Source organism: Poromitra crassiceps, assembly GCF_964638095.1.
Source record: "Poromitra crassiceps genome assembly, chromosome: 30".
Lineage (NCBI taxonomy): Eukaryota > Metazoa > Chordata > Actinopteri > Beryciformes > Melamphaidae > Poromitra > Poromitra crassiceps.
The window spans coordinates 4,284,947-4,304,460 of record NC_139652.1 but is presented as its reverse complement, the minus strand read 5'-3'; the positions used below and the strand labels follow the sequence as shown (position 1 = coordinate 4,304,460).

The following is a 19,514-nucleotide window of genomic DNA, read 5'->3' as shown; positions in this document are numbered from 1 at the left end:
CTGGACATTAAGAGACAGCTGGAGTCACACATGGCCTGGACATTAAGAGACAGCTGGAGTCACACATGGCCTGGACATTAAGAGACAGCTGGAGTCACACATGGCCTGGACATTAAGAGACAGCTGAGTCACACATGGCCTGGACATTAAGAGACAGCTGGAGTCACACATGGCCTGGACATTAAGAGACAGCTGAGTCACACATGGCCTGGACATTAAGAGACAGCTGAGTCACACATGGCCTGGACATTAAGAGACAGCTGAGTCACATATCACCTGGACATTAAGAGACAGCTGAGTCACACATGGCCTGGACATTAAGAGACAGCTGGAGTCACACATGGCCTGGACATTAAGAGACAGCTGAGTCACACATGGCCTGGACATAAGAGACAGCTGAGTCACACATCGCCTGGACATTAAGAGACAGCTGAGTCACACATGGCCTGGACATTAAGAGACAGCTGGAGTCACACATGGCCTGGACATTAAGAGACAGCTGAGTCACACATGGCCTGGACATTAAGAGACAGCTGACTCACACATCGCCTGGACATTAAGCTGCTCAGTCTCTGAATGCAACTAACTATGCTTTTTATTGTCCATTAATCTGTCCATTCATTTCTCAACTGTCCTCAAATCTCTTGTTTTGTCCAAAACCCAAAGATATTCAGTTTACTAAGAAACCAGAACATATTCACATTGATTTAAGAAGCTGGAATCTGAGCATTTTGATACTTTTACCCCCACCTGTGGATAATCTAAATAGTTGGCAATTAAAGTTGAGTTGCAGCTATGTTTGTTGCCGTGGTAACGCCTGTGTGTCTGGTGGTTGCAGCTATGTGGTGTGTTTCCGTGGTAACGCCTGTGTGTCTGGTGGTTGCAGCTATGTGGTGTGTTTCCGTGGTAACGCCTGTGTGTCTGGTGGTTGCAGCTATGTAGTGTGTTGCCGTGGTAACGCCTGTGTGTCTGGTGGTTGCAGCTATGTGGTGTGTTTCCGTGGTAACGCCTGTGTGTCTGGTGGTTGCAGCTATGTGGTGTGTTGCCGTGGTAACGCATGTGGGTCTGGTGGTTGCAGCTATGTGGTGTGTTGCCGTGGTAACGCCTGTGGGTCTGGTGGTGGCAGCTATGTGGTGTGTTGCCGTGGTAACGCCTGTGTGTCTGGTGGTGGCAGCTATGTGGTGTGTTGCCGTGGTAACGCCTGTGTGTCTGGTGGTGGCAGCTATGTGGTGTGTTGCCGTGGTAACGCCTGTGTGTCTGGTGGTTGCAGCTATGCGGTGTGTTGCCGTGGTTACGCCTGTGTGTCTGGTGGTGGCAGCTATGTGGTGTGTTGCCGTGGTAACGCCTGTGTGTCTGGTGGTTGCAGCTATGTGGTGTGTTGCCGTGGTAACACCTGTGTGTCTGGTGGTTGCAGCTATGTGGTGTGTTGCCGTGGTAACGCCTGTGTGTCTGGTGGTTGCAGCTATGTGGTGTGTTGCCGTGGTAACGCCTGTGGGTCTGGTGGTTGCAGCTATGTGGTGTGTTGCCGTGGTAACGCCTGTGTGTCTGGTGGTGGCAGCTATGCGGTGTGTTGCCATGGTAACGCCTGTGTGTCTGGTGGTTGCAGCTATGTGGTGTGTTGCCATGGTAACGCCTGTGTGTCTGGTGGTGGCAGCTATGTGGTGTGTTGCCGTGGTAACACCTGTGTGTCTGGTGGTTGCAGCTATTTGGTGTGTTGCCGTGGTAACACCTGTGTGTCTGGTGGTTGCAGCTATGTGGTGTGTTGCCGTGGTAACGCCTGTGGGTCTGGTGGTTGCAGCTATGTGGTGTGTTGCCGTGGTAACGCCTGTGTGTCTGGTGGTGGCAGCTATGCGGTGTGTTGCCATGGTAACGCCTGTGTGTCTGGTGGTTGCAGCTATGTGGTGTGTTGCCATGGTAACGCCTGTGTGTCTGGTGGTGGCAGCTATGTGGTGTGTTGCCGTGGTAACGCCTGTGTGTCTGGTGGTTGCAGCTATGTGGTGTGTCTGGTGGTTGCAGCTATGTGGTGTGTTGCCGTGGTAATGCCTGTGTGTCTGGTGGTGGCAGCTATGTGGTGTGTTGCCGTGGTAACGCCTGTGTGTCTGGTGGTGGCAGCTATGTGGTGTGTTGCCGTGGTAACGCCTGTGGGTCTGGTGGTGGCAGCTATGTGGTGTGTTGCCGTGGTAACGCCTGTGTGTCTGGTGGTTGCAGCTATGCGGTGTGTTGCCGTGGTAACGCCTGTGTGTCTGGTGGTTGCAGCTATGCGGTGTGTTGCCGTGGTAACGCCTGTGGGTCTGGTGGTGGCAGCTATGTGGTGTGTTGCCGTGGTAACGCCTGTGTGTCTGTGCAGGGAAGGCGGCGGTGCTCAGAGGGATGCTCAGGCACTCCTTTGCGTTCTGCGAGTCGGACGCGCGTGGCTGGCTCCCGCTCCACCGAGCCGCCTCCCAGCCCGTCCTGGAGGTCCTGGAGACCGTGCTGCGCCGTGAGTGTTAGCATCACATGACCTGGACTTGAGTCACATGACCTGGACGCAACAGTTACAGTTCAGCTTGAGACTTGACTTGATGACTTGACTTGACTTGACTTGGGTTCTGGTGACTTGGGACTTGACTCTGACTTGTACTTTGATGACTTGAAAAGATTTCTAAAGAGGGGGCATGGTGGCACAGTGGTAAGCGCTGTCGCCTCACAGCTAGAAGGTCCTGGGTTCGATTCCCACCTGGGACGTTGTGAGCGCTGAAGGAATGCGTGCCCGTCCGCATGTCCTCGAGTGCCCCACCGCCCGGGTGGGGTCATCAAAAAAGGGCCTTTCTGTGTGGAGTTTGCATGTTCTCCCCGTGCCCCCTGGGGGTTTCCTTCATATAGGAACCCCTTCACCAAAACATGCAATATCCTGGTTGCTAATGTGGTTCCTCCTCTGGTCGTTCGGGGCGCCTGTTCGGAGGGAGGGGAACTGGTTGGAATAGCGTGAACCTCCCACGTGCTATGTCCTACCGGTGAAGCTTCCCCTGTCAGGTGAAAAGAAGCGGCTGGCTAACTGCCCATGTCTTGGAGGAAGCATGGAGCCAGTTTCGGCTCTCCCCAGATCGGCAGAGGGTGGAGTAGCAACCAGGATAAATGAATTAAAATTTGCACTAACGGGGGATAAAAATGGGATAAAAAATCAGGAAAAAAAAGATTAAAAAAAATAAAAGATTTCTAAAGTCTTGACCTTGGATCTTGTGATTGCGTAACGGACTTGGATTGAAAGTGACACAGGCGTGGAAAGCGGAAATCTCAGGCTGAATGGAGTGGGAACCATTCAGTCTGAATATCAGGTTAGGAAGTTCACTGAGATGTCAACAACCCTCCACCCTAAAATAAGCATGATGTGGTTCACCCCTCCCACTCTCCACCCATTCAGCTGAACTAGATGTCAGACAACAGCAACAACAACAACTGAGAGCTGTCCGTCAGATACAACCTCCAGGCACGCTGCACAGCGAGCTTGACGTGTTTTATATGAATTGACTATATTTATATACTGTAGCGCTCCTCTAGTACTCCAAGTGCTTCACATATCGGGGGCCGGTTGGGGGACTCTACCCACCTGGGTGATGCATGGCAGCCAGTTTGCAGCAGAACGCTCGCCACACATCAGCTCTCAGTGGAGAGTTCAGGACCGACTGTGCAAATTAGATATCGAGGGATGATAGGTAGCCATGATGGAAGGAAGGCCTGTGTGGAAATTTAACCAGGGCACCGGGGTTACACCCCCCAGGGCACCGGGGTTACACCCCCCAGGGCACCGGGGTTACACCCACCAGGGCACTTGGGTTATACCCTCCAGGGCACCGTGGTTATACCCCCCAGGGCGAAAAAATAATGGTCCGCACACCAGAGGAGCTCCCGTTAGGTTTCTTTATTTAATAATTATGCACACAGCGTGACGTTTCGGGCCACACTGGCCCTTCCTCAAGACCGTCTTGAGGAAGGGCCAGTGTGGCCCGAAACGTCACGCTGTGTGCATAATTATTAAATAAAGAAACCTAACGGGAGCTCCTCTGGTGTGCGGACCATTATTTTTTCACTGTGAGTATCCTTTTTGATCCAGCACCCAGGCCCAGTGTGGCCAACCTTTGGATGTGCGTGTCCCTGTCTACCTTTTATACCCCCCAGGGCACCATGGTTACACCCCCCAGGGCACCAGGGCTAATACCCCTACTCTTACCCAGTGCCGCTGGGATCTTTAATGACGACAGAAGAGTCCGGACTTCGGTTTAACATCTCATCTGAAGAACGGTGCTCACTCACAGGACAGAGTCCCTGTCTCCGCCCTGGGGCATTGGGGAGATTATTCATGAGACCATGGGAAGAGCACCTCCTACTACTGGTCCTCCAACACCACTTTCAGCACCAGTCTCGCATCCATACAGACTAACCACATGGCAGGACTGCTTTAATAGCTTCCCCAGCGGATGTGACGCAGGACCTACTGTGCTATTGTTTTGTTTATGGTTTTGTTTTGTGTTGCAGTGGCAGCGAGCGGCCTCATTAGCCTGGAGGAGCGCACCACGATGGGTGGGGAGACGCCGCTCACGCTGGCGGCGAGAGCCGGCCTAGTGGAGAACGTGAAAAGTCTCTTGGCACACGGAGCCTCACCGATCAACACCAACACCAGGAACGAGTCTCCACTGCTGCTGGGTGAGACCCCTGAGCAAGGCACTAACCCTGCCAGGGTGGAGGGTTCCAGTCCAAATATCACCTCTGTTGTTGTACAGTCAAGTCACTCACTATATCTCGACGCCAAGTCCGAGTCCATGCTCAAGTCTGAGTCCAGAGTTATTGAACATGAGTGTGAATCCACTCGTAGGGTGGAACACATGTGCCTGCCCTTGCACAAAAATTGAATAAGAATAAATAAATAAGAATACAAATGACCAAAAACCAAAAAAACAGTCTTTATCAATTAACAAGTCAAAGTCCTTGTCTCCAACTTCTGAGTCCAAATGCACGAATGTTCAAATCAAGTCTGAGTCATCAGTGCTCAAGTGCCAGTCAGGTCAGGAGCCCTGAAAATGTGTCTAGACTCAAATCTGACCCGACTCGACTACAACACTGTAGAGTAGAGTATTGTCGACTACCAAGAAGGAACTAATACGGTATATTGATTATTTTAAAACAACAAAACTCTGTGCAGCATCTGACTAACCTTGGGAGGCAGATCACAAGCACACGAGAAATCCGTCTGGCCATGCTGCCAGATATGCGTTTGGACCAAACAGCGGCCGAGGAAGGAGGAGAAGGTCTTAAATGGTTGAAGTTAACCTGTGATTAATCTCTCCAGACAGACTTTCCACTTGCATCAAAAATCTGTCGGCAAGCTCAGTGAAAAGCAGTGAAAAGCAGTGCAACAGCGCTCACAGGGTGCAGGCTGGCAGGGTGCAGGCAGGCAGGGTGCAGGCTGGCAGGGTGCAGGCTGGCAGGGTGCAGGCTGGCAGGGTGCAGGGTGCAGGCTGGCAGGGTGCAGGCTGGCAGGGTGCAGGCTGGCAGGGTGCAGGCTCACAGGGTGCAGGCTGGCAGGGTGCAGGCTCACAGGGTGCAGGGTGCAGGCAGGCAGGGTGCAGGCTGGCAGGGTGCAGGCAGGCAGGGTGCAGGCTGGCAGGGTGCAGGCTCACAGGGTGCAGGCTGGCAGGGTGCAGGCTGGCAGGGTGCAGGCTCACAGGGTGCAGGGTGCAGGCTGGCAGGGTGCAGGCTCACAGGGTGCAGGCTCACAGGGTGCAGGCTGGCAGGGTGCAGGGTGCAGGCTGGCAGGGTGCAGGCTCACAGGGTGCAGGCTGGCAGGGTGCAGGGTGCAGGCTGGCAGGGTGCAGGCTCACAGGGTGCAGGGTGCAGGCTGGCAGGGTGCAGGCTGGCAGGGTGCAGGCTCACAGGGTGCAGGGTGGCAGGGTGCAGGCTCACAGGGTGCAGGGTGCAGGCTGGCAGGGTGCAGGGTGCAGGCTCACAGGGTGCAGGCTGGCAGGGTGCAGGGTGCAGGCTCACAGGGTGCAGGCTGGCAGGGTGCAGGGTGCAGGCTCACAGGGTGCAGGCTGGCAGGGTGCAGGGTGCAGGGTGCAGGGTGCAGGGTGCAGGCTGGCAGGGTGCAGGCTCGCAGGGTGCAGGCTGGCAGGGTGCAGGGTGCAGGCTGGCAGGGTGCAGGCTGGCAGGGTGCAGGCTCACAGGGTGCAGGGTGCAGGCTGGCAGGGTGCAGGCAGGCAGGGTGCAGGCTCGCAGGGTGCAGGCTGGCAGGGTGCAGGCTGGCAGGGTGCAGGCTCACAGGGTGCAGGGTGCAGGCTGGCAGGGTGCAGGCTGGCAGGGTGCAGGCTCACAGGGTGCAGGGTGCAGGCTGGCAGGGTGCAGGGTGCAGGCTCACAGGGTGCAGGCTCACAGGGTGCAGGCTGGCAGGGTGCAGGCTGGCAGGGTGCAGGGTGCAGGCTCACAGGGTGCAGGCTGGCAGGGTGCAGGGTGCAGGCTCACAGGGTGCAGGCTGGCAGGGTGCAGGGTGCAGGCTGGCAGGGTGCAGGCTCGCAGGGTGCAGGCTGGCAGGGTGCAGGCTGGCAGGGTGCAGGCTCACAGGGTGCAGGGTGCAGGCTGGCAGGGTGCAGGCAGGCAGGGTGCAGGCTCGCAGGGTGCAGGCTGGCAGGGTGCAGGCTCACGCTTTACCCGATCAAGATGGAGCGGACGTGACCAGTGTGTGTAGTCAAAACGTACCGTTTTCAGCGTGTAGCAAGAGTTGTTATTGTTGTTTCATAGCGACGGACGGATTTGAGAGCGACACGGAGGCAACGGAAAGGAAATCCATAAATGGGCAGAGCCGGTCGGTTGGAGCCAATGGCAGAGCTTGCAGGGAGCGGAAAGGGATTTTCTTCTGCTGCCGATGGAGCCTCTTGACTTCCTGTTGCACCACATTGAAACGGGGCTGCTGCCCCCAGAGGATAGAGATTTTTTTTTTTTTGGTTTAACTGATGGGTTCCCAGATTGGCCGTGATAGACGGTGATAGACAGATCGTTCATCCAATCACCACCTGCCAGGTATTTTCCGAAAGTGCCTGCCCCTTTCCAAAGAGTTTCCAAGGATAACTTCACATAATGGTTCTGTGTAATAAATCATCTGGCGCGTTATAGCGTTTGAATGCACGAACCAAAACGTTTCCCCTGAGGAGACAGGCTGACAGGTTGAGTACATGATGCTTGGTTGAATTCACCGTGTCTGATACTGTTCTGTGTCTTGCTTTAAATCTATTAATTAAAGGGTCTGTCTGTGTGTAATTTCTGGTCCGATGCTGACCTCTATGGTTCAGGGTTGTCATTACAACAACACTGCCCTCTGTAGAGCGATGTCATGCATGGCGGGCAGGATGGACTGATTCACATGAACAACAATCCGTGTGTTCTATTATATTTGACCCAATTATCACATATTTCCTATAGAGACACTGCGTAACGCGTCATCATTCAGAAACCACGCCCAAGACGGGGGAAAACACAAACTCCTGTCCAATCCTGGCGTTCTCCTATGTCACGTGCATGGTTGCGTGTTGCACCAAAAGATCGTATATACGGAAGATGAACACTCCAACTTACTTCTTGACAGCTAGATCCACATTTTTCTTCTTGCCAATTCTCAATGGCTTCCTTGTTTTGCTCAGGAGTACAAAAAAACTTTAACTGCCGATTTTTTACATTTGTTTTCTGCGCAGCCCCACCACACAGCAGCTTTTAGCTCTGTTTAATTCAAGGAAAATGACGCTGGTGTGTGGAAATGAACGGAGCTCTTCCCCCGTGATGGGCGTGGCCTATTACATGCAGTGTCTCTATTGGATGGACACTTGCTGTAGGATCTTGACATGACCGCCATCATTGTGTGCATCACAGCGGTCAGGGCCAGCCTGTATGAGATGACCTATGTGCTGCTGGCGCACGGGGCCTGGGTGGACCAGGTGTGCAGGAAGAAGTGGACGGCCGTGCACGAGGCCGCGCGGGCGGGCAACGTGGAGGTGCTGATGCTGCTGCTGAGGAACGGCGGACGCGTCAACCACAAAGACATCGTGGGCGTGACGCCGCTGGCCGTGGCCGCGGAGCACGGATACGCACACATCGCCGAGATCCTGCTCAATTGCGGTGAGCGATATTGTCCCTGAATCATCATTTGGAAAATCGTACACGATTCTAAAATATCAACATTTAGTCTCTTGGCTCAATGGAAAATGGGGATTTTGTATGTTGTTTTTCAAATTTTCTGATTTTCCATCATTTGACAAAAATTAAAACATTGAAATTAAAGCTGCAAGCAGCTTTGATACAGTAGGTAGTCACAGAGGCCGCCTCTGAAAATCACTCAGGGACCGGTGCAAGAGGTGTCCACAAGCGATCAGGAGTGGGAGGGGTGAATGCAGTCAGGATTTATGCCATTAATCATTATTCACACATGAATGATTAATGTGTGTTTTTGAGCGTTAAGCTGCGTTCACACCGACCTATTAAAGTTTTTCGCTGGCATCGAGTTTACATACAAAGTCAATGCAAACAAGCGATTGAGCGTATATTCGCCCAGGAGAAAAATCGCTGGGCGTCCGAGCGGCAGAGACAGAGCGATAGAGGGAAAATACGCTCGTCGCCCGAGATGAAATATCCCAACTCGAGCGAAAATATGCTGGCATCAGTCGCTCGCTGTTCAACGCTGATTGGCTGCCGTGTGAGAGCGAGTCAAGGATCACACTGGCTTGGAACAAACCGCTGGTTTATTGTGTGGCAACAAACCGCATTGACAGGCTGACAGCTGACATGAAGTGAAGTCTGTACTACCGGTATGGAGCTCGCATTAGGAGCACGCTGATAGGCTTAGCTTGTAAACAACGACGGGGGCTCGTAGTGGACAAACAGCATGACATTGCGTAACGTTATATCCCCCACATGTCCGTGATTTCGTGTGCCTGTTGATGAGCGATTTAAACAGAGCGACAGAGCGATTCCAAAGAGTTGAATCAAGCGACAGAGCGAAAAATAAATATCTCGGTGTGAACACAGCTTTAGCGGTTAGCTTAGCACAAATTAAAATCGGTACCATGCTGTCATGCTTTGGGCTATCAACATCAACGTTGGTGTAGTCCGTAAGGTTCTTGTCATTAATATGTCCACTTCCTTGTACAAACCGGTTTCTTTGGGTTATCAACATCAACATTGGTGTAGTCCCTAATGTTCTTGTCATTAATGTGTCCACTTCCTTCCTTGTACAAACCGGTTTCGGTCTGCATAGCATTCCAGACGTTTCTTAAACTGTGCGTGCGTGCGCACCTGTGTGAATGTGTGTGTGTGTGTGTGTGCATGCATGCGTGTGTGCATTATGCACTCTCTCTCTCTCTACACCTGTGTTTCTGAGCAGTCAGACCGTAGCGCTGGTGGCAGGGCCTAGGCTAAATCTAGTTCTCATTGCAAACATCTCCCCTACAAACCCACCCCACAAACACACAGTGTCACTTATAGAAGCGGCTGCACTGCTTAAAAATCAGAAACCTTGATAATGTATTTAAAATCCCTACATTTTATGAGGCTGAGAGGCAAAACGTTATATGAATATTGTAGGCCTATCCAATCTTCTGATTTTCCAAATGTTTGTTTATAATAAGAATATTGAGCTGATTAGTGTTACACTCCACCTGAGTGAAGATTGCCATTGTAAATGTAACGCCACTCCTCCGGGTTTGCAATCATTTTGTAAGAGCAGCTGTGACTTTCCAAATGGGTCTCTGTGGTCAGGCAGCAAAGTGAACTCTGTGTCTCTGGTACCCCCTGGTGGTCAGGCAGCAAAGTGAACTCTGTGTCTCTGGTACCTCCTGGTGGTCAGGCAGCAAAGTGAAATCTGTGTCTATGGTACCCCCCCCCCAATTTATTATATATATATATATATATAATTTTATTAATGTAAAATTAATATAAAAATATATATTTTGATAATTAGACCTACGTTTGATCAATTTCAGCCAAATTGTGGAAAATTCTGCAATATTCCATGTTTTACAGTTGATTCCATTTTTATTACCAAATTCCATGATTCCGTCACCATCCATGATTCCGTTTTTTCCGTTTTGCGGAAATCATATGGCCCTACTGGTGGTCAGGCAGCAAAGTAAACTCTGTGTCTCTCGTACCCCCTGGTGGTCAGGCAGCAAAGTAAACTCTCTGTTTCTCTGGTTCCCCCCTGGTGGTCAGGCAGCAAAGTAAACTCTCTGTTTCTCTGGTTCCCCCCTGGTGGCCAGGCAGCAAAGTAAACTCTGTGTCTCTCGTACCCCCTGGTGGTCAGGCAGCAAAGTGAACTCTCTGTTTCTCTGGTTCCCCTCTGGTGGTCAGGCAGCAAAGTAAACTCTCTGTTTCTCTGGTTCCCCCCTGGTGGTCAGGCAGCAAAGTAAACTCTCTGTGTCTCTCGTACCCCCTGGTGGTCAGGCAGCAAAGTGAACTCGCAGGCCTTTAATGGGGAGAGTGTCCTGCTGGACGCGGCCGGGGCGGGCAGCACCGCCTGCATCCAGGTGCTCCTGGACAACGGGGCCAACCCCAACCTGCCCAACATCAACGGACACCTGCCCATCCACAAGGCAGCCTACGCAGGACACTACGAGTGAGTCACCACCATATATATATACTGTATGTATATATATATTTTTTCTAGTAGGGTGTAAATTGGGTTTTTTGCTTTATCCATCCGCGTGTTTCCTGCTGCAGCGCTGTGAAGATGCTGATCCCTCTGACTGCCAAGAGGACCATCAAGGAGGCGGGTCAGAGCCCTGTGCACTCTGCAGCGGAGGGCGGGCACACGTGCTGCCTGGAGCTGCTACTTGACAACGGCTTCGACGTCAACTACCGCATGGACACCCGCAACTCTGAGAACTACCGGGACATGAGAAGGAGCGCGCTGTACTTCGCCGTGTCCAACGGAGACGTGGCCTGCAGTAAAGTCCTACTGGACGCCGGCGCCAAAACAGACCTGGACCCGCTGCACTGCCTCCTGGTGGCCGTGCGGTCCGGCCGCTACGAGATGGTCAAGCTGCTGCTGGCCGCTAAGGCGGACGTGAACTGTTACTTCACGGTGGTCAGCGACACGGTGTTTCCCACGGCGCTGCAGTACTGCCTGAAGGACGAGGTCATGATGCGGCTGCTGCTCAACAACGGCTACAACGTGGAGAGATGCTTCTGCTGTGACCATGACGACACATTTGATACCGTGGACGATGGAGACGGGAAAATTCCAGTGAGTACCAACCCCTTTCTCATCTTGGCTAAATAATAACACACAATCAGCGGTTCCCAACGTTTTCCGACTCAGGGCCAACATAAAAATCAAAAAAATGTTTGCGGCCCACATCCAACAGTAATAGAGGACTTTTTATTTTAAAGATAAAAGGAGCTGTCCTTCAGCACCACACAGAAATCAGAAACTAAAAGTTAGGGGCTGTCTGCAATGTGCTAATTAACTTATTTTTTTCAAATTATTATTTATTTATTTATTTAGTTATTTTCATTTTTCAGAACATCAAAAAAGAAACAAACTCAGACACAGGGAGAGAGAAAAAAAACATTCAAATATTTCAACATTTCAATTTTACAACATGGTGCTTCGAGGCACGAGAGGTGTCTATGTGCTTCTAAGAGATGTTGTACATGGGATCCCACGGAAGGGGTCCATGAAAAACCAGCTGGGCAAGTCTCAGCGGTCGCCCCTAACCTCGTCAAGGTAGGCCAAAAACGGGTCCCAGATAACTGAAAAATTTCTAAGTGAGTTGGTAACCTGAGTCTCTCCATTCGTATAACGAGGATCATGTCCGCCATCCACGGCTGAAAAGAAGGAGGAGAGGGGGACTTCCATTCCTGCAGAATTAGTTTCTTTGCGACAATAGCCCCCTGTGTCAGAGACTGTTGCACAGCTGTAGGAAAGTTCCGAGAGAACTCCGACCAGCCAAAGATAGCGATTTCTACCTCCGGCTGAAGGGTTATTTTGTAGGCCTTAGAGTACCAGTCAAATATTTTGTCCCAGAAACTTGTCAGTGAAGGGCAGAACCAGAAGACATGAGACAGAGTGCCCTCCAACACCTGACACCATACCACAGATGGGTAAATCCTGTGCAAATTATGTTTAGAATAGTGAAGATGGTGAGTAACTTTAAATTGGATCAGTTGGTGTCTATTAACTGAGCAGAGTTGTACCACGGACATGCTCCTATCCCATATAATGTCAGATAAGTCAATGCCAAGTTCCCCCTTCCTATTAGGAAGTAGTCTATTCTGCTGTAAGATTTGTGGACGTGGGAGTAGAATGAGTATTCTTTATCATTGGGGTGTTGAACCCTTCAAACATCCACTAAATTCCTGGATTTAATTGTTCAAGATATGCACTGATGAGATGTTTGGGGGCGGGCATGGAGATAGTCTAAATATGGGTCTAGATAACAGTTTAGGTCGCCTCCAATTATTATATTTGAGTTATTGGTGTCAGGGAGTAGGTCAAAAACTTTCCTAAAAAGAATTGGGCTCGTCTACATTGGGCCCATAAATGTTTAGCAAGGTTAACGGAAATTAATTAATTGTGCCAGAAACTAAAATATACCTGCAGTCATAGAAGTGAGTTGGAATGGGGACAGAGCAGAGATAAACCCAGTAGCTAGCAATAGCTTACTAAACCTAGCATGCAAAAACAAAACAGCTGCTATTTATTTGATTTTGAGATCATGGACGATGCAGTTGAATTCGATGGCCATGCGTATTGATTTGAGCTGGAATAACATCATGTTGTGGATCATGTGGAGGAGCGGAGGAACGGGAGTGTTTGTGATGGACAGCAGACAGACAGACAGACAGACAGACAGACAGACAAAAAGATAAACAGACAGACAGACAGCAGACAGACAGACAGACAGACAGACAGACAGACAGACAGACAGCAGACAGACAGACAGGGTAAACAAACAAGCTTCCTGCAACAAGGTCAATTACAGCTGCCATTATCTTGCTGTCACTATGATATAATAAGCATATGAATCGCTGCATGTTAGAAAATAAGCTATTTATAGTAGGTAAATACACACATCGCACATGCCCGCATTTCCCCTGTTTCAGGCTGTGGCTGGGCTCGTTATTGTGTTGTGCTGGATGGATTTGGAACATTTCTTTTCAGGGTGAGTTAAAAATCATAAAAAAAGCAGAAAATAAGGTCCAGATTGTAAAAAAAAAACCTCACCTGCATCATGTATGAGCGAGCTAGCTAATGTTGTTTTAGAAGCATTTATTTCTCCATTAATGATGAAGGCCGCCATGTTTGATGTTGTTACTGATGTCAAATCAGACAAACCGGAGCTCTGAAATGATACCCGAATTTATGACCTTCAATTCCGAGTTGGACAACCCTTCAATTAATTTCTAACAAGTCAGAGGTTGTTTTTTCTGGGTTCGGAGTTCAGAGAGTATCTGAATGTGAAGCAAAGTGAGACTCAAAATAAAGATGCTTGTAATAAGGATGATGATTTTGCTTCCTCTGTGTGTGTCAGTTCTGTGAGTTCATGAGTCTCTGCTGTCTGATGCACCTGTCCGGGGCCGTGGTCCGGATCCTCCTGGACTACGTCAGTCACATCCACCTCTGCTCCAAGCTCAAGCTCCTACTGGAGAAGCAGCAGGAGTGGCCCGACATCTGTGACATCCTGGGTGAGTCTGTCTGTCTCACCCCAACTGGTCAGATACTGACGTTGACATTGTGCACCGCTTGGACTGTCCATTCCAATCGAATGCCTACTTAACCTATCCGTGCATATATATTGTCTATATTGGATGTTGTGATTTTGGGCCCTATCTTCGTACGGCGCTATCGTTTGCTCTGCCGTTTGCACGCCTCTTATTGCTATCTTCCCTGCGTCTTAAAGTCCCTGGAAACCAAAATCCACAAAAACCTTCTAACTATTAAATTTAGGAGACCTGCTGCAGACGGGACACAGTCCGCGGGAGAAAATACACTCTAAAATCTAATTGATTCTCATGACTTTTGCCATGACTGTCAAACCTAAATTTATATACTTTGCGACATTCATCATCGTTCAAATTTGGCTGGTGGCTTATTAACATAGGTTCCTGTGATGTGATGAACTCAAAATGCTAAGTAAAAAAAAAATATATTTCTGGTTTCCAGGGACTTTAAGCTATTGTCTGCCGTTGAAGAAGTGATGATTGGTTAAGGTTAGGGTAAAATATCAGGGGGGGTGTGGGGTGTGTACTGTATGCGAGAATGCATGAATGCCAGTGTTGTCAGTTAGAGCTGATGCTTTCCAGCCCAAAGACCAAAACGCCCACAAAACCACCCAAGCAACTGCAGGTCTCTGGAAACCAGTGACTCTATGCACCCGGAGAAGTCCATTTCCCCCCCGCACAATGCAACCCAAAACAGCCCTATTGACAGAAAACCGCCCAATCTGGCAACACTAACAGATGTGTGGATGCATGTGCATACGTGGCTGAAGGTATTGCAAATCATTTAGATCATTCCGTTTAATGCTTTAATTCTATATTTTATCAGAAAATAATTGATGTGTGAGTTAATGAGTTGTGAACCCTGCTCTCCAGGCAGCCCTCGCTCCCTGGGACAGCTGTGCAGACTGGCGCTCCGGAGGCGTCTCACCCTGAAGAGACTCAACAACCCCGAGGTCATGAACTCACACATCTTCCCGCCCAGGCTAAAGAGCTACCTCCTGTTCCAGGAGCTGGACCTGTACACTACCTGACTGGACTGGACTGTTCCAGGAGCTGGACCTGTACACTACCTGACTGGACTGGACTGTTCCAGGAGCTGGACCTGTAAACTACCTGACTGGACTGGACTGTTCCAGGAGCTGGACCTGTACACTACCTGACTGGACTGGACTGTTCCAGGAGCTGGACCTGTACACTACCTGACTGGACTGGACTGTTCCAGGAGCTGGACCTGTAAACTACCTGACTGGACCGGACTGTTCCAGGAGCTGGACCTGTACACTACCTGACTGGACTGGACTGTTCCAGGAGCTGGACCTGTACACTACCTGACTGGACTGGACTGTTCCAGGAGCTGGACATGTAGACTACCTGACTGGACTGGACTGTTCCAGGAGCTGGACCTGTAAACTACCTGACTGGACCGGACTGTTCCAGGAGCTGGACCTGTACACTACCTGACTGGACTGGACTGTTCCAGCAGCTGGACCTGTACACTACCTGACTGGACTGGACTGTTCCAGGAGCTGGACCTGTAAACTACCTGACTGGACTGGACTGTTCCAGGAGCTGGACCTGTACACTACCTGACTGGACTGGACTGTTCCAGGAGCTGGACCTGTACACTACCTGACTGGACTGGACTGTTCCAGGAGCTGGACCTGTACACTACCTGACTGGACTGGACTGTTCCAGCAGCTGGACCTGTACACTACCTGACTGGACTGGACTGTTCCAGGAGCTGGACCTGTAAACTACCTGACTGGACTGGACTGTTCCAGGAGCTGGACCTGTACACTACCTGACTGGACTGGACTGTTCCAGGAGCTGGACCTGTACACTACCTGACTGGACTGGACTGTTCCAGCAGCTGGACCTGTACACTACCTGACTGGACTGGACTGTTCCAGGAGCTGGACCTGTACACTACCTGACTGGACTGGACTTGGGTTCTGCTGACTTGGGACTTGACTCTGACTTTTACTTTGATGACTTGACAATGATTCTTAATTCTTGAGATCTTGTGTTTGTGTAAATGACTTAGATTGAGAGTGATGAGATTTGTTCCAGAATTCTGAATTTGTATGCAAAGAATGATTGAATTTATTGAAGTTGAAACTGATCATAAAAATCAAACTCATAATGCGCTTACCAAGTTTTTATCCTTTTAAAACCATTGCATTGAAAAGTCCTAGATATTTAGTTTTCTTAAAGATAAATAAATGATACTATAAATGATACTCAATTAATGATTTGTTCTGACTGTGCGTCGTGGTGGCTCACCTGGTAACCCGCGTACCACGGAGGCTCGGTCTTTTGCGTGGTCGACACGGGTTCGAATCCGACCTGAGGTCCTTTGCTGCATGTCATTCCCTCTCTCTCTCCCCACCTTTCCTGTCTGCCTACTGTCCTGTCTAATAAAGGCAAAAATGCAGAAAAAATAATCTTTAAGAAAAGAATATATATTTGTTCTGACTTACAGTGCTTCTCACTAGGAATGATTGCTTTCATTCTGTGCCCAAGTACGCTTGGCCTCCTCCCCTCTCCCCCACTGGTCAGCTTTCACATTGCAAATTTCTTCTTCAACTATGCCTGGACTGTATCCTCGCCCGTGTTGTCTACATGGTTCATAAAGTTGGCATTCACATTTGCAAGTGTTCTGTCCCCGGGCACGCCTAAGCGTTCCCCAGACCACCTTTTCAAGTGGACCCCGTCACAGTTGGCTCTTCGGCGACCGGGCACAGAACGCAACGTTCACACTGATCAAACAAACCGAAACTGGGATCAGTTTGTGGACAAGTGTGCTCGGAAACAGTCCCGGCTCCCCAGTGTGAAACCATCCTTAATGACTTGTACTTGACTTGCTGTTCCACATTTAGACTTGGGACTTGACTTGAGACTTGTGCCTCAAGAATTGAAACAGACTTGGGACTCGTTCACCTTTGTAAATAATAAATTGTGCACTGTCTTTTTGAATGAACGTGTGTTTGCAGACTGTTTTTTTATGAGAAAATGTTCATGTTTGATTTGAGGCTTTCAATGTGGAGTTTAACCTCAACTGAAAGCTCAAGGTGCACCTACCCTTGACTTTCTAAGTGTTTTTGCACGTTTGAAAACCCAAGTGGCAGTCTGAGCTGGTCGTAATGCAGAAGTACTAAAAACTGCAGTTCCTCGAATGGCCACTTAAGGCTGGCTCCAAAAGCGAGGCCATCCCCTAGACCCCATGTTAAAATGCCAGACTTCACAGCATAATTAAACATACAGCGGTTTACAGCCTGGTTAAATACAAATACAAAAACAAAAACATGTTATTTTCACCTTTCATAACATCTGTACAGCATTTGTACTGAATTTTTATATAACGCCCATTTAGAGTAAAATAGACAATAAAAAAGATGCATGATTGACTTTTAGCTTTTATACACTACTGTATAATACCGTATATCTAATAATAATATATTATATATAATAAATATAATAATAATATATAATGTATACTGTATTTTATAGTCTACTGTATAATATATATAATAATATATAATATATATAATAATAAAATATAATGTATACTGTATAACTACTGTATAATATATCTAATAATAATATATTATATATAATAAATATAATAATCATAATATATAATGTATACTGTATTTTATAGTCTACTGTATAATATATATAATAATAATATATTACCGGTATATATAATGATAAAATATAATGTATACTGTATTTTATAGTCTACTGTATAATATATATATAATAATATATAATGTATACATTATTTCATAGTCTACTGTATAATAATATTATATAATAATAATGTATCACGAAAGACCATGTCGAACCTAGGTCACTGGTGTTAAAGTGTCTACCATAGCACCGGGTGCCAGGGTGTCCGCATCAACACCCCAGCTCTACAGTAAACAGCATTAAGCGTCTACCGCAGCACAGCCGACGGTGCCAAGCCGTGCACCCTAGCACCATAAGGTATGTCATATGAGAATAGATGCCAAAGTAATGCCCTCTTCTGGGTTCGGCATGGGACCTAAAGGATTTTATTCCCCATTAATTTTCCCATAGACATTTTGAAAAAGAAATCGTGTAAAAAGAGTTTCCCTTTTCATTTTCTTTTGGTCTGAGTGAAATGTTCTATGGTGTCACTGTCTCCTGATTCTCCTGATTTTTCAAAACGCCTATGGAAAAATGAATGGTGAATGATCCCTTGGGTCCCATGCCGAACCCAGGAAGAGGGCATGAATTTGACACACTATAAATAGGTTTTGAGTCTAGATTTGAAGATTTCAACAGAAGCTTCTCTGACTCTGACTGTATGAGGTAGCTGCGGGTAGATAGGGAGCTCAGTAGGAAAACGCTCTACTGCTACGGAGGTCAAAGCTCAGAGCTGAACACCTCCCGTAGATGGAAAAAATAATCTCGTGAGAAAATGTTGTTTTTCCAACACCAGTCATTTCTTAACCCATGCCCCACCGTTTTCTAAGCAGGTCTCATTGACTTGTCTAACGGCGCTTCAGCAGGCAGCAGGTTGATACTGCGGCGAAGATGCCGACACCCGCCGCAGCGATTGGCTAAATATTCATAGAAGAAGAAGCTGTGTCTTTATGTTGTCATTAGCTGTGGAAAAGGGTGACATCACACTCCATTAGGTGCTGTGCAATGAATGGCGTGTGTGCTAAATACACTGGAGCCGGTGACACCTATAAATAGCACTGGGAGTGTGTGTGTGTGTGTGTGTGTGTGTGTGTGTGTGTGTGTGTGTGTGTGTGTGTGTGTGTGTGTGGGGGTGGGGTGGGTGACTGTAGGGGTAGTCAGTTCAGCCATGTTACAAAACACTGGCTCGGCTGTATCTTCGCCCGGTGTCACAGCACTCTGACTTCGACATATTAAATAGGTGAGAAAACATTGCATTCTTTGACTTTTCAGATCAGATATTTGTAGCTCTATAGCTCCCTCTGGCGGCCACAGTTTTCACCTCATACGAGGTTGAAATTCGGCATGGAGGTCAAGTGCGTGTGTGAAGGCGTGTGTTTGTGTTCATGCCAATTGGCAAAAAGGGGCTGCTGGTGTGGGGCGAATGACCGAAATGCAGGGAAGGACCGCCTTTGATTGGTCTGGGTTTAGGCGTGAGTGGGTTGTGTTTAGGCATGAGGAGTGATGATTGTTAAGGTTAGGGTAAAATATCAGGGTAAGCCAATCAGAGGCAAAGTAGGGTGGGTCCTGCCCCTGCCATCCTGCATTTCATAAATTCACGGTGGGGGGTGTGTGTGAGAATGCATGAACACATGAACACATGGATGCATGTGCGTACATGCTCACAGCTATTGCCAATTCACGCTTAATTGTTTGCTGACTCTATCCAGAGCGACATAGTGACCCCCAGCTGTAGCCGACTGGATCATGTGACGCCAGCTGTTCAATAAGCTTTACTGACTGGATCATTCATGTGACCCCAGCTGTACAATAAGCTTCACTGACTGGATCATGTGACCCCAGCTGTACAATAAGCTTCACTGACTGGATCATGTGACCCCAGCTGTTCAATAAGCTTCACTGACTAGATCATGTGATGCCAGCTGTTCAATAAGCTTCACTGACTAGATCATGTGATGCCAGCTGTTCAATAAGCTTCACTGACTGGATCATGTGACCCCAGCTGTTCAATAAGCTTCACTGACTGGATCATGTGACCCCAGCTGTTCAATAAGCTTCACTGACTGGATCATGTGACCCCAGCTGTACAATAAGCTTCACTGACT

The 19,514-nt window shown here is 48.8% G+C and overlaps 1 protein-coding gene across 1 annotated transcript in view; it reads left to right on the top strand.

Annotated features, from left to right (window-relative positions):
• The window catches only part of LOC310800676 (ankyrin repeat and SOCS box protein 15-like), a gene marked incomplete at both ends in the record, with an annotated part of 37,402 nt that overhangs the window by 3,675 nt on the left and 14,213 nt on the right, over positions 1 to 19,514 (top strand). The window contains 8 exons of the mRNA XM_083663292.1: positions 2,348 to 2,479; positions 4,513 to 4,680; positions 7,891 to 8,136; positions 10,456 to 10,627; positions 10,732 to 11,257; positions 13,548 to 13,701; positions 14,611 to 14,760; positions 14,917 to 15,013. Of these exons, the coding sequence (XP_083519418.1) occupies positions 2,348 to 2,479; positions 4,513 to 4,680; positions 7,891 to 8,136; positions 10,456 to 10,627; positions 10,732 to 11,257; positions 13,548 to 13,701; positions 14,611 to 14,760; positions 14,917 to 15,013 (1,645 nt within the window). The remainder of the gene's footprint in view (positions 1 to 2,347; positions 2,480 to 4,512; positions 4,681 to 7,890; positions 8,137 to 10,455; positions 10,628 to 10,731; positions 11,258 to 13,547; positions 13,702 to 14,610; positions 14,761 to 14,916; positions 15,014 to 19,514) is intronic.